General features: G+C 43.8%; 1 protein-coding gene across 1 annotated transcript; it reads right to left on the bottom strand.

Annotated features, from left to right (window-relative positions):
- Positions 1 to 1,704: 1,704 nt before the first annotated feature.
- LOC147899221 (G-type lectin S-receptor-like serine/threonine-protein kinase SD2-5) lies at positions 1,705 to 4,727 on the bottom strand. Its single transcript, XM_087377666.1, has 2 exons — positions 1,970 to 4,727; positions 1,705 to 1,778 (listed from the first exon to the last, which is right to left on the bottom strand). Exons 1-2 carry the CDS (start codon positions 4,725 to 4,727, stop codon positions 1,705 to 1,707), a joined length of 2,832 nt encoding a protein of 943 aa, XP_087233792.1.
- Positions 4,728 to 13,119: the final 8,392 nt, after the last annotated feature.

The following is a 13,119-nucleotide window of genomic DNA, read 5'->3' on the forward strand; positions in this document are numbered from 1 at the left end:
GTTGCATATAGAAGTTGCATATAGGAATCGTATATAGAACTTGCATGTAGAACATGCAAGTTGTATTTCTAGCCTTATACAAGTACAAGCAGAGCTTTGCCGCTACTCTACACACACATTCTGTTCTACCTAAGTCCATGAGAGGGAAGGAGGAGTTGCAAGGTTAGGACATGCTTTTGGACATGGAGTGCAAGGAAGCATGGACACTTGAGACAATTGCTTGGAATTCCAAAGTAAAACTCAAGACAATGTCCCAAAGAGTGTGGGCTTCATTCCATTATGGGGTATTTATACAAGTTGGAGAGCTTCTCTCTCTGCATGCAAGAATTGTAAGACATTCTCTCTCTACATGTAGAACTTGCATATAGAAGTTGCATGTAGAACTCGCATGTAGGAGTTGCATGTAGAACTCGCATGTAGGAGTTGCATGTAAGAGTTGCATGTAGAACTCACATGTAGAAATCGCATGTAGGAGTTGCATGTAGAACTCGCATGTAGGATTTGCATGTAGAAATCGCATGTAAAACTCGCATGTAGGAGTTGCATGTAGAACTCGCATGTAGGAGTTGCATGTAGAAGTTGCATGTAGGAGTGGATGTAGGAATCGTATGTAGAACTTGCATGTAGAACATGCAAGTTGGATTTCTAAGAGGGATTATTTCTAGCCTTATGCAAGTACAAGCGGAGCTTTGCCACTACTCTATACACATTCGGTTCTACCTAAGTCCATGTTGGCACAGAGACAACATACTCCCAGATCCATTTTATTACCCGTCGGGTTATGGCTTATTACAAGCATGTACCTGGATTGCCATGCCTTTAGTCCAGTGGCTGTAGAACTTGTGTCGTGCCAGTCGATCTTGCTGTAAAGCCTTGGCACCATATAATTTTTACTCAATTTCTAGGTAGCCTGTATCCACCATTTGCTCGAATAGAGATATGTGACGTGCTTTTAAGAAGATCACTCTTTGATAGAGTCGGCTTGTAATATGAGCATCGACCCATTCATTGGGATTGAAACTGAGTGGAGGCAAATGGGAATCGAGGTAATATGGGACCTCCAGAATGAATTCCAATGTTTTACAGAATATAGCACTTAGGCGAAGGAAGCAATCAATGTGGCTGCGCATTATTTGCTCATGCTACTGAAGTGCTCGGACCATTGTGCCTTGGATATTTCATTTTACACTAGAGTATGGTACGATCATTGGCCAATTAATGGTTCGATTTTCATCCAAAGTGTGTATGTTGGCTTTCCATTTTTTACGCCGTGGAACTGCATAGAACTTGGGATGGGTTCTAAGACATGGAGGTGCACGTAGGTACTCCTTTAAGAAGATTACATCAAAGAGCTTGGGGCGGCGCTAATCAGGTTGTGGATCCAACTTGCTAATCCAACCTTTACTAATTTGACGCTGACAAAGGTTGGTAGGAAAGTTGTCTAGGGTCCATCCACCTCGAGTTTTCATATCAGGATATTTGCTCCAAAATTTCTTGATGGGGTTACTGGGAAGTGGCATCTCATCAAAATCATACCCATCATTGGAACTTGGCATGGGAGTACAAATTGAATTATCTGGATCCTGATATTCAAAATCAAATACTCTTGTAGGATTACAATGCAAGATGAGCTTAGAGCGAGAAGGACAGAGCTGTGCTAGAAGCTCTGGGGCATCATCCGGACTGCTGCTTCATTCCACATGATTAATTACTGCGCAGTTTTTGAGAGCCTGTAGGAAGACGATGCTCCAAGCGAGAAGTAAAATTTTGAGAGCGAGCTGTAGGAAGACGATGCTTCAAGCAAGAAGGTGGACAGAGGTGTGCTAGAAGCTGTGGGGGGGAGCGAGGCGGCAGACTAGGGGGGGGCGAGGGGGGAGGGAAGGGAAGCGCAAGGATGTGGAAATGAGCTGGGAAGGAGGAGGAGGAGGAGGAGCTGGGGAGAAGGATTCCGGGTGGAAGGAGGAGAAACGATGAGGAGGAAGGAGATCACTAGAGTAAGAAGCTGGAGAGCTAAGGCAGAGGTTGGCTATGGCGGAAGCTGGATATTGACGAAGATGATATTGATCAGTGCAGAGGTTGGCTATGGCGGGAGGAGGATGAAGATGATCATCATCTTTATCATCTTCATCTTCATCTTCATCTTCATCAGAGGAGGGATGGAGATGGTTGGCGACGAGCCTGGCCTGAGCTTCCAACGTGAACTCCATCTTCAATGGCGGATCGCCAACCTCAACAAGTCCTTCAAGCATCAGAAGCACCATCGCCATAGCCGGCCTCGCCCTTGGATCTTCCTGCACACACCATAACGCTACCTTGATCGCCCTCTCTGCTTCTTCATCTCCCCCATCGCTCCTCCTCCCTCCCCTCCCTGCTTCCTCCTTCACCTCCTCCCATTCCCCCCCTCCCACCTTCCTCAGCACCCATGCCGGCCAATACATCTTCTCCTCCTCCCTTGTATAGTCCACATTCCTCCTCCCGCTCACCACTTCCAATAGCACCATCCCAAAACTGTACACATCGCTCTTGTCGCACACCGTCAGCTGTAGTAGCCACTCCGGTGCCAAATACCCCGGTGTCCCCCTCATCGACGTCTCCGTTCGGCTCCTCCCCCTGTCCATCTGCTTTGATAGCCCGAAATCGGATAGCTTCGCCGTGAACTTCTCGTCCAGTAGTATGTTCTGTGGCTTCACGTCCAGATGGAAGATCCGCTCCCTCGACTCCCCGTGCAGGAACGCCAACCCCCTCGCTGCATCGACGGCGATCCTGAACCTCGCCTGCCAGTCCAGCATCGGAGTGACGCCGTCCGGTTTCGGTAGAAGCCATTTGTCCAGTGACCCGTTCGTCATGTATTCGTACACCAGCATGCGGTGCAACCCCTCTGCGCAGAAGCCTCGCAAGCGCACCAGATTCACATGGCTCAGTCCTGCTAGGGCAGCCACTTCTGCCCGGAATTCCTTGTCTCCTTGCCCTGTTCCTTCTAGCTTCTTCACTGCGATCTTGGTGCCATCCGGAAGAGTGCCTTCGTACACAGTCCCGAAGCCCCCAGCCCCGAGCTTGACGCTGAACCCATTTGTTATCTGCTGCAGCTGCTTTACGGAGTATCTTGGAGGAAGACCAGGCAGAGACTCCAGGAAGGCATCGTCCTCTGATCTTTGCACTCTTTCACCTTCCGTGTCCCTCTTCCCATAAGTGCGATATACCCAGACAAGTATCGCACAACATGCGAGCAGGCTGGTACCAAAAATGATGGCAATGGCAATGAAATTCAACCTATGGGGAGGAGTTTTGAGTGGCTTGATTTTGAGAAAGACTAGAAAATTGCCGCCGTATGTGGCTCGCTGTATGGATAAGATCTTCCGATAGTGGTGGCAAGCTTGTGACTGGTTATCGTAAAAAGCGACAACACAAGAGCAGTTTTGCACACAAGAGTTTACACAATCTTGCAACGTCGAAGGATGGCTTGGCGGAGACATGAAGCGGTGAGGAAAGTAATCCAGGTCTTGAAGCTTGAGCAATTTGGGAGCATTAGCGGAGCAGTTGGCGGTCTGCACCGTAGTACAGCCATCGGTTTCCGGGGTCTCTGCACTGTAGTCCACAGAGAAGAAGTAAGGAGTCGACTGATTAGCCTCTGGCTGAGGACATCTGCACTCGCCGCCAGGATCGCAAATGCCATTCTCTCCACAGTGATTGGGAAGATTGCAAAAGCCTCTGCCCTGCTCATCATCACCTTGGTCGAACCAGGAAAAATCCGCATTGCTGTCTAGAAAAGTTTTCAATTCTCCGCGAGAGTCCAACTTCAAATATCTGAATCCACCGGATTTGGTCGACCCGGTCACGGATAGATCGACCTTCTGAATAGTTGTCTGAGCAGACGCATTGTAGCATCCTGGACCCGCTGAAGCGTTTCCCAAGTCCAGCTCCATCGTCAGCGTGTTGCCGTTAGCAGAATAAACCATGCTCAAGCCATAGCAAAGTGGTTTTAATACGCTGTCCAGAGTAGACAAGCCCCACGTTGAATTGAGCACAAGGTAAGGAAGCGGATCCGGGGAATTGACGTATAAGGCCAGCCCTCCGGGTTCCATGACAGCAGAATAATCACCAGCAACTAATCTCATCCCTGGAGTGAGAACCTGTCCAGGCAACAGCACGTTGCTCGGATGATCAAAACTCTGCCACACGATAGAATTTGTGCTGTCGAGGAGCAGGAGATTGCCCGTCTCGAGGAGCTCAATGCTTGTAACACGGCCTGCGTTGCTTGACCAAAGAAGTAAGCCTGTCGAGTCCCGAAGCTCGAGATTTCCGCTCTTTCCCAATTGAAGTATATGGGCTCCTGATACGATCGCGCCTGTCTGCTGGGAAGAGGCACTCCAAGCGGGGTAATACTGATTGCAGTTGTAGCACACGATGGACAGGGAGCAGAAGAACAATTCATCGGAGGAACTGGAGCTAAATCCCCAGGCAAAGCTGCCATTTATGCTGAGGAGGATGGGATCGATCAGGAGATTGTCGTTGGAATTCGCTGGGAGACGACAGGTAGAATTGAACTGAGCCGAGAGGTTGTAGAGCATGGAGACAGGGATCTGGGAGGAGGAAGAAGAGAATGCAAATTCAAGAACAGGAGGCATGAAAAACAGTGAGAAGAGGAGATGATGTAAAGCTGGGATGATCATTAGGGAGGGCAAAGACCTGCGAAGGCGAAGCATGGCAGGTGCTGGAAGGCCGGGCATTGCTGCATTCGAGCAGGCTACGAGTTGAATTTGTGCAGATAAGGCTATGGAAAGTGGGGAGTTGGGGGGATGTGATGAAGCTATTGTAGGTGCGCCAAAGGACCGATGAACGGAATTTCAGAGTGGGAGTGATTGGAGATGACGAATCAAGCAGGACGAGCTTGCTATGGTGTGACGCAGGACAAGACAACCATCACCAATACTACCCACTACGACCAGGACAGCAGCATCCTTGGGTGTGAGTGAGTGCTGTGAGAAAGATCGAGGAAGAGAAGATCCTTGTCTTATCTCTTCGTTCGTCTTCTCTTCGGCATCGTTAGGACTGGGGACTGGAGTCTGAACACCCAAAAACAGGAGACAGCGCAAGGGAAGAAGATGAACACAGACGGAGAGAGAGAGAGAGCATTGGTTCGCGTCGACTCTTTTGCACATATATCCACCAGATCTTGTATGCGACCCCAGCAGTTTCTTCCCACATTGATAAGATTCAAGTGGTTGATGTGGTCAGCCCACATGGAAGGGAAAGCTAGCCGAAATAATTTTCCTGGGAACCCAGGAAGATTCCGAGCCTTTCAAGAAGACCATTTTGTGTGCCAGAGAGAGAGAGAGAGAGAGAGAGAGAGAGAGAGGAAGGGAGAGAGAGCGTGAGAGCGAGAGAGCACAACAAGCTGCACGATGAGCAAGAAAAAGTCTTAGAAGAAGAAGAAGAACTCGGACAAGAACGCGAATCATGAGTGACGGTGATGAAGAACGCTGTGATGATGTGAGTTTGTGTAGAGCATTTGCAAGCAGGGATCTATAGAGCAAAGAGAGTACAGAAAGGTTGGCTATTATGGCTGCTCCCCTGCATAAAGTTTATACGAACACAGTGAAAGAGAGAGAGAGAGAGAGGGGTTGATTGATTGTTGAGTCCGGTTTCAAACTTCAATCCCCCGTGTGTACACACGAGAACTCTGCTGCTGGATTCTCGTGATGGCAACGACAGCAGCCATAACGATGCTGCTTTCCACAAGCACCACACAGAAATGTTTCCATCGAATTGAAGAAGAAGGCCGTGCACACATAGCACGGAACCTTGTGGATCAAACCAGGCTCCAGGGCGACAAGATAAGATAATAAGATTGTGAGCTGCATGGCTTCGATACGTAGCTAGTTCATGAACTACAATCAGCAATGCAAACTCTAAACATGGTTCATGAGCAACAATCAGCAATTCAGAATGTAGACATCGATACGTAGCTAGTTCATGAATAACAATCAGCAATGCAAACTCTAAACATGGTTCATGAGCAACAATCAGCAATGCAAATGTAGACAGACATATATTGTGTATGTGGATGAGACCGCCATAGCCAGTTTCTGGGAATCTCTCATGACTGTCCCCCCCACCCGTTAATTGGTTGAAAAGCTTCTGATTTCTTCTTCCTCCTCCTCTCTTTCTCCCTTCCTCTTTCGAGCATGTCAGCAGAGCTCACTCTGATTTTCACATACTTTAGGATCATCAGCGTTCTCATCTGTCGTAGAACCGAAGCATCCCCTCACCTCGCTCACATCTGCAGGAGTAATCTCCACCCCCACCATCGCTTTCTCCACCTCCCTCCCCATACAACTCATGCTTCTCTATCGCCCGATAATTTTTCCCTTGAGCAGTAGCTGCTGGCTCATTCGGGCGGCACCCACTCGCATGACGTTTTGTACCAAGCTCGCGTATCGTATTCCTCGGCCGTCTCTTTTGTGTATTGTCACAGGTTCTCTCAGACATCAAGCGATACTGTCTGGAGTGTGAATCTTTGGCTTTTTGGACGTGAGTCAACCTGCAAAAGTTCGGCTACAGCAAGCAAGCAATCCATTTCCGCGTGCAGCAGCAGCGGGCCACGAACTCAAAGGAGGCGAAGACTAAAGTGAGCACGAAATCCAATGAAAGCTCCATGTGCATGGATGAGCGCATAGATTTTACGTTGGTTGTTTATATCTGAGCATATCCATGCAACTTTCCACCTCGTACTCCCGTACTTTTCACACTTTACAATGGAAGGCCCAGGAAAAACGTGCTCGTCCCTTGGAAATTTCCCTTCTTAAGAGGTATTCCCATGTGGAAAGAGAATTAATAAATTCGAAGCAAACGAAAACCCATGTGGGGAACTCATATGGGAACATTACTAAACGTTATTTGGGGGTTGGTCCAAAATGTTCAAGAATGCCTCATTGAGTGATGGATTATAGGTTTCTCTTCTCTTGCGGCATATGGTCAAAAGAGGAGGTATGGGAACATCACTAAACGTTATTTTGGGTACTCTCTAGCCTGGATGGTAAAAAATCATGCTCTTTGGGCACTCATGGCCACTCGAATCACATGTCATGTACTGCCTCAACTCAGTGTTGAAGTGAAGGAATGAGGAAAAAGGGAAGGGACTCCTTGAGACTCCCTCATAAGATGGAACGGAATCCTCTCCTTAATAAGATTGGCAAATGCTGCCAAATTTACTTCCATGTTCTCTTGTGATACTTTTCTTTGACCATGCAACCTTATGAGCCTTCTTGTTTATTTAAGGGGACCTCTATAAATATGCCCTTTAAAACATACGTCCATACTATAATGTGCACTTTGTTTCTTCCCTTAAATGCATTCCTCATACAACAAGCTTCCCATTGTCCCCATCACTTATGTATGACCTATACCTCAATCCTTATATAGGAACTCTAATTAATACTTACTACGATTATGACATATATTCTCAATAACCCTTGTACCTTAGTGCTACAATTTTCAACAAAGAATTGATTCTCCATTTGTCACGATCCATGATAAACCTTATTTTAGGAAAATTTTATTTTTCATAAAACTCATCTCTTATTTTAATCCCTATAGAGCCAATTATAGGAGAAGTTATCTCAAAATTCTACATACCAACATCAGCCTAGGTAGAATCATTAAAGAAATCATATAGTACTTATCTTTGAGCATGTTTACACTTGCAATTAAGATTTATTCTTTTGTAAATTCCGAATTGATGTAATGGCCATATGCATTTGTTAGAGAAATTGATTCAAGATTTGGAGGAATAATTTTTGACCTCGTAAACTAATTGTGCTCTTTGAAACAATATGTGAGCCTCATAGATAAAAGCTTCTCATTAGCAAATTGTGTTCTTTTAAAGCATCAAATGTCTTTTTCTAGAATATTGCATGCCACGATATGTTACTTTTCAAGTCCATATTGAGATATCCATACTTCTAAGATCAGGGTCCTTTTAAAATCTATTTTAAAAAACAAGACCATGTGCTTGATGGGCGCATTACATTAATTAATTTTAGTACATCCTTGTAGTAAGCCAAGCAATGAGATCATACATCTCTCATCATTATTCATAAGTCTTTACATGAATTCTTTTAAAATTTGAACCACATCATGAGTTTGACTAATGTATTTGGTTATTTAAGGGATATTATCAATCACACTCTTGTTGTGTGCTATTGTACTAGCTAATCTTGCTATAAATTTTAGATTATTCCTTATGATTTCATGTATGCCTTATACATTTTATATTGCATTAACATGTGGATTAGTTTGTCATGGTGATACATGCATTAAGATTCTTAGCTTGATCCAAAGGTCAACCAAAGATTTCTATATAATGTCCAAGTTATACAAATCTATCAAATGAATGGTCTTGTGTATCATAAAAGTATGACTTTTGCTAGATTTATCAAATCATGTGTCTAGTTCCCTTATATTGGATTATTTTCCATGGTCTCATATTATTAAAAGTTAATTGTTTGTGGAAAAGAGTTGTTAAGATATATCCATGATTTGGGCATTTTTGAATTGTCGATGAATGTAGTACTTTTGCATGAGGGTTGTTGCGTCTTGAACCTTGGAAAGAGAGTTTTAACTGACTTCGAATTAGAATGACTTCCTTCCATCAGTAAGCAAACTAAATCAAAATAAGGAGTAGTAAACACAATATTGCATGATATAGGGCTTGACACATCATTGACAAAGACAACTTTTTATGGCATTGTGTGGAGGAGATACCTTTTATGGCATTGTGTGGAGGGAGATACTTTTTATGACACTTGAAATTTAAAATAGGAGTAGAGAAAATCATAGTTTATAGATTTTTTATATGCATTTGTAGAGATGATGTGTATGTTAAAGTTGGTATTATAGGATAATTATATATAAAGTTTTTGTTGATCAAATATTAGTAATGATCTAGCACTACTACACATGGGTCCTATTCCAACGCTTAAGGATCGACGATTAGCGCGCGCGGGGCACTAATCGTCGATAATCAAAGCGAGATTCGTTAAGTGTTGCTTTATAGCGACTTTAGGCAAACGTCGCTATATAGGACGTTTAAAGAGCGTCGCTATAGCGACACTTATTAGACTTGTAAATGATCACTATATAGCAACACTTATTAGTCTTGTGAATGGTCGCTATATAGCGACACTGAGATAGTTTCCTATAGCAACATTTTAGAGAGAGTGTTTTTTCTCATACCGACCTTAAAAGATAGTTTTTCCCAATGACAATTTTTTTTTCCTTTTCATATATGTTTGATCCTTTGAGAGAATAAAAGTACAAGAGCATGTACATCAAGCCTTTGAAGCTCATATATTCATGTCCAAGTTTGAGATGAAAAAAATCAATGAAGAGCATTTACATCAACAGCTTCATCCTGAGCCAAGTCTAACATGCCAAACAAGTCTATCTCTAACTCTATACCGAGTTGATCTCCTATATCATCATCGTACTCTAGCATCATACGTTCACCTATAAGAGTACTTGATCATCTTCTTCAATAAAGTGTGGTGATTCTTGATGATCATCATCTTCTTCCTCAATATCGTGATCTCTATCTTCCTCTCGTACAATGTCATTATGCGCATCTTCCTCTTGGCTCATATTGTGATCTTAGTCTTCTTCACTAGATCCATCTATCTATTCTATTAAGGAGGGAGGGGAGAAGCCAACCTGCCACGTGTCGAGGCGAGGCCAACCCACCACGTGTCGAGGCGATGGGAGGGTTGAATGCAAGGAGCGTCATGCCGTCACGCCTTCACAACGACGCCGTCACCCCATAATGAATCGCGCCATCACGCCATGGCTCCGGTCTCCTCCTCCAGCCTCCATCGCACCACAGAGGAAGGTGATCGTAGTAGCAGAGGAAGGTGGAGCGACGTAGTAGCAGAGGAAGGTAATGAAGAAGACGTGATCACCAGCTCCAGCTCCAGCGTTATCACCAGCGCCACAGGCTCCCGCCTCCTCGCCTAGCCTCCATCGCGCGCCACCTCCAGCTCTAGCTCCAGCCGTCGTTGAGGGGGTGTCCTAGCTGGAGAAGAAGACGTGATCACCAGCTCCCAGCTCTAGCGTGATCACCAGTGCCACAGGCTCCCACCTCCTCGCCCAGCCTCCATCGTGCGCCACACCTCCAGCTCCAGCTCCAGCCGTCGTTGAGGGGGTGTCCTAGCTAGAGAAATTTCAAGTGATAGACATCCTAAAACTGTCTGTCGCTCTCTCTCTTATTTGTAAGCTCGAACTTATCCTCATCTAGCTAGAGACTGTTGACAAAGCTATTGCAGCTTGCTCTATTCCAGCTTGGGTTGCTTTGTCACCTCCAGACGGTTGTATCAAGTACTACCAGCTTCTATATCTACATTATTTCTGTGTGTGTGAAAGAGAGTGTGTGTGTTTGTTTGTGTGTGTGTGTGTGTGTGTGTGTGTGCTTTTGTGTTTTTGTGAGAGAGGGAGAGAGAGAGAGAGAGGGGAGGGGGGAGGAAGAGGGTTTATCTCAAAACCATAGCTAGAGAGAGAGAGGGAGAGAGAGAGAGAGGTGGGGGCTCGAGGGGGTCACTCATCATATGTAACCCTATCACGTGAGTTCAACAGAAGGATATTTTTTATTTCTAAAATTTACAGAAATAAATATACATAAGGGACTATTTAAAATAGTTTTGGAAAAAATTTATAGATTTATATAGAAAAGGGGTACATTTTATTAATGAAAAAATTTACAGATAAGGGATTTTAAATATACACTACTACACACGCATCCTATTGCGATGTTTACGTACCGACGATTAGCGCCCGCTTAGCGTTAATCGTCGGTATAAAAATCGGGTGTCGTAAATCGTCGCTATATAGCGACTTTTACTAAGCGTCGCTATATAGCGACGTTAGTAAAAGTCGCTATATAGCGACTTTTAAAGGTCGCTATATAGCGACACTAAGACAATATATTATAGCGACGTTTTACAGAGAGGTTTTTTTTTTTTTTTAGCCTCAAAAATTATTTTCTTTCAATGACAAAATTTTTTAAATTTTCATACATGTTTGAGCTCATAGAGAATTAAAAAATGAGAGCATGTACATCAAGCCTTTGAAGCTCATATATTCATGTCCAAGTTTGAGATGAGAAAAATCAAATTAAATAAGAGCATTTACATCAACTGTTTCATCTTGAGCCAAGTCTAAGGCGCCAAGCAAGTCTATCTCCAACTCTATACCGAGTTGATCTCCTATATCATCATCGTACTCTAGCATCGTACGTTCACCTACTAAAAGTATTTGATCATCTTCTTCAATTAAGCTTAAGTGTGGTGATTGATCTTGACGATTGTTGTCTTCCTCGTCAATATCGTGATCTCCATCCTCCTCCCGTGCGATGTCATTATGCGCATCTTCCTCTTGCCTCATATGGTGATCTACATCTTCTTCGCTAGATTCATCAATTGGATCCGGCATTGGTAGTGGCATCTCCATATCCACATCTCGATCTTCAAAAATCTGCTTACTTCGTGGTGCAACTTGGATCACGTACCACCATCTTGGATCAGAACAATCCGGATGAAAAACCACCTATATTGAAGATGAAAAATCACGTGCCAAATGTCGTCAATTATATATATATCAATGGACTTAAAAAACGAAAGCTTTGACTAATTAAATCATTAGTATGCACCTGCTCACAGTGCTCGGGAAGAACAAAAGTATCACTTTCATCGGTCCAATGTTTGGTGGAGTCTATTGCAAAGAGACCGCTACCATCTTTTCTCACAGTCGCACGGGGACCGTTGTAAGTAGTTCTAAACCATTTTACATCAAGAATGAAAATAGTAAATCGTCTGAAATCAATTTCATAGATGTCGCGTATGGTTCCACAATAATCCAACTGTGAGGAGAGAAGATTGGTATCCGAAGCACTTGCTCGGCTATCTTGTGTGAAGTTAGCCATGACTCCACAATCATACGTGTACGCGAAAATGTCGTCCATATGACCATAATGCACTGTACTTTTTGTACTGTAAAAGAGCATCATTAAAACAATGAAGATGCACCTATTTTATAGCATATATTGCCACAAATAATTACTTAATTACATCAAGAGATAAGAAACTTACATGCACCATACATCCAGATGATATCTCCCGCTCGCGCTCGTTTATTGTCTCTCCATCACGTTCGGCTTTACGTATAGCTAGTTGTAGCCAATCAAGTGACATGTGAGTAGGGAGAAGAGCCAGATCTCGTGGATATGGTTGTGATCGCCTGTACATTACTCTGAATCTCGTCCTTGCATTTATTCTTTCTGCTTTGACCACTTCATATCTCTCAATCCACTTCTGCATCTCAGGGCTATTGAGGATACAAAACTTATTGAATTTCTCCATTTGCTCTTCGCTCATCTTTCTTTCAATCCCTTTTCCTTGGGGGACCTCGCCAATGATGCGATCATCATCCTTGTTGTGCCAAGCTTGTGGCATATCAGGATCCGTGGATGCAAGAAACTCTGTGATATATACTAATGACTCTTGCACAAGCCATCCCTCTGCCATGCTTGCTTCTGGTCTTGCTCTTTGTCTTACAAACCCCTTTAAAGTTTTCATAAACCGCTCGAGAAAAAACATCCATCGATTATGAACGGTACCTGCTATAGCCACCTCATCAACTATGTGCACAAGCAAGTGGACTTGAGTTGTCATAATGCTTGAGGGAAAGTCCTTCTCAAGCAAGCATACGGCTTCGATGGATTCCACCCTAGCCTTCTCGATGCTCGATATAGAGATCTCTTTTTGAGATATCCACCTATTTCACATGTCCATGCATATGTAAGATATTTGAGATATCCACCTATTTCACATGTCCATGAAGAAAATACATAATGCGAATTGATAGTAAGCATACCTCACAATACCACAGATCTTGAATATAGCATTTCTAACATCTTCTTGTAAGCACCCTTTTATTGTAATTGGAAGGATGAACTATCAAAGCAACAATGAAATCATGTCAACAATATAACATAATAATAATTACGCTAATGCATCACTATTATCGGTACACTAATTCTACTTAGAATACGTGTAAGACCTTGTGCCAATCATG

The sequence above is a fragment of the Dipteris shenzhenensis genome, chromosome 8 (assembly GCF_047967505.1).
Source record: "Dipteris shenzhenensis isolate YYH24624 ecotype China chromosome 8, Dip_SZ_1.0, whole genome shotgun sequence".
Classification (NCBI taxonomy): domain Eukaryota; kingdom Viridiplantae; phylum Streptophyta; class Polypodiopsida; order Gleicheniales; family Dipteridaceae; genus Dipteris; species Dipteris shenzhenensis.

Coding starts and splice junctions, on each gene's coding strand:
- LOC147899221 (XM_087377666.1), bottom strand. CDS start 4,727: ATGCCCGGCCTTCCAGCACCTGCCATGCTTCGCCTTCGCAGGTCTTTG. Junction 1,779..1,969: donor TGATCTCCTTCCTCCTCATC/GTTTCTCCTCCT, acceptor GTCTTCCTACAG/CTCGCTCTCAAAATTTTACT.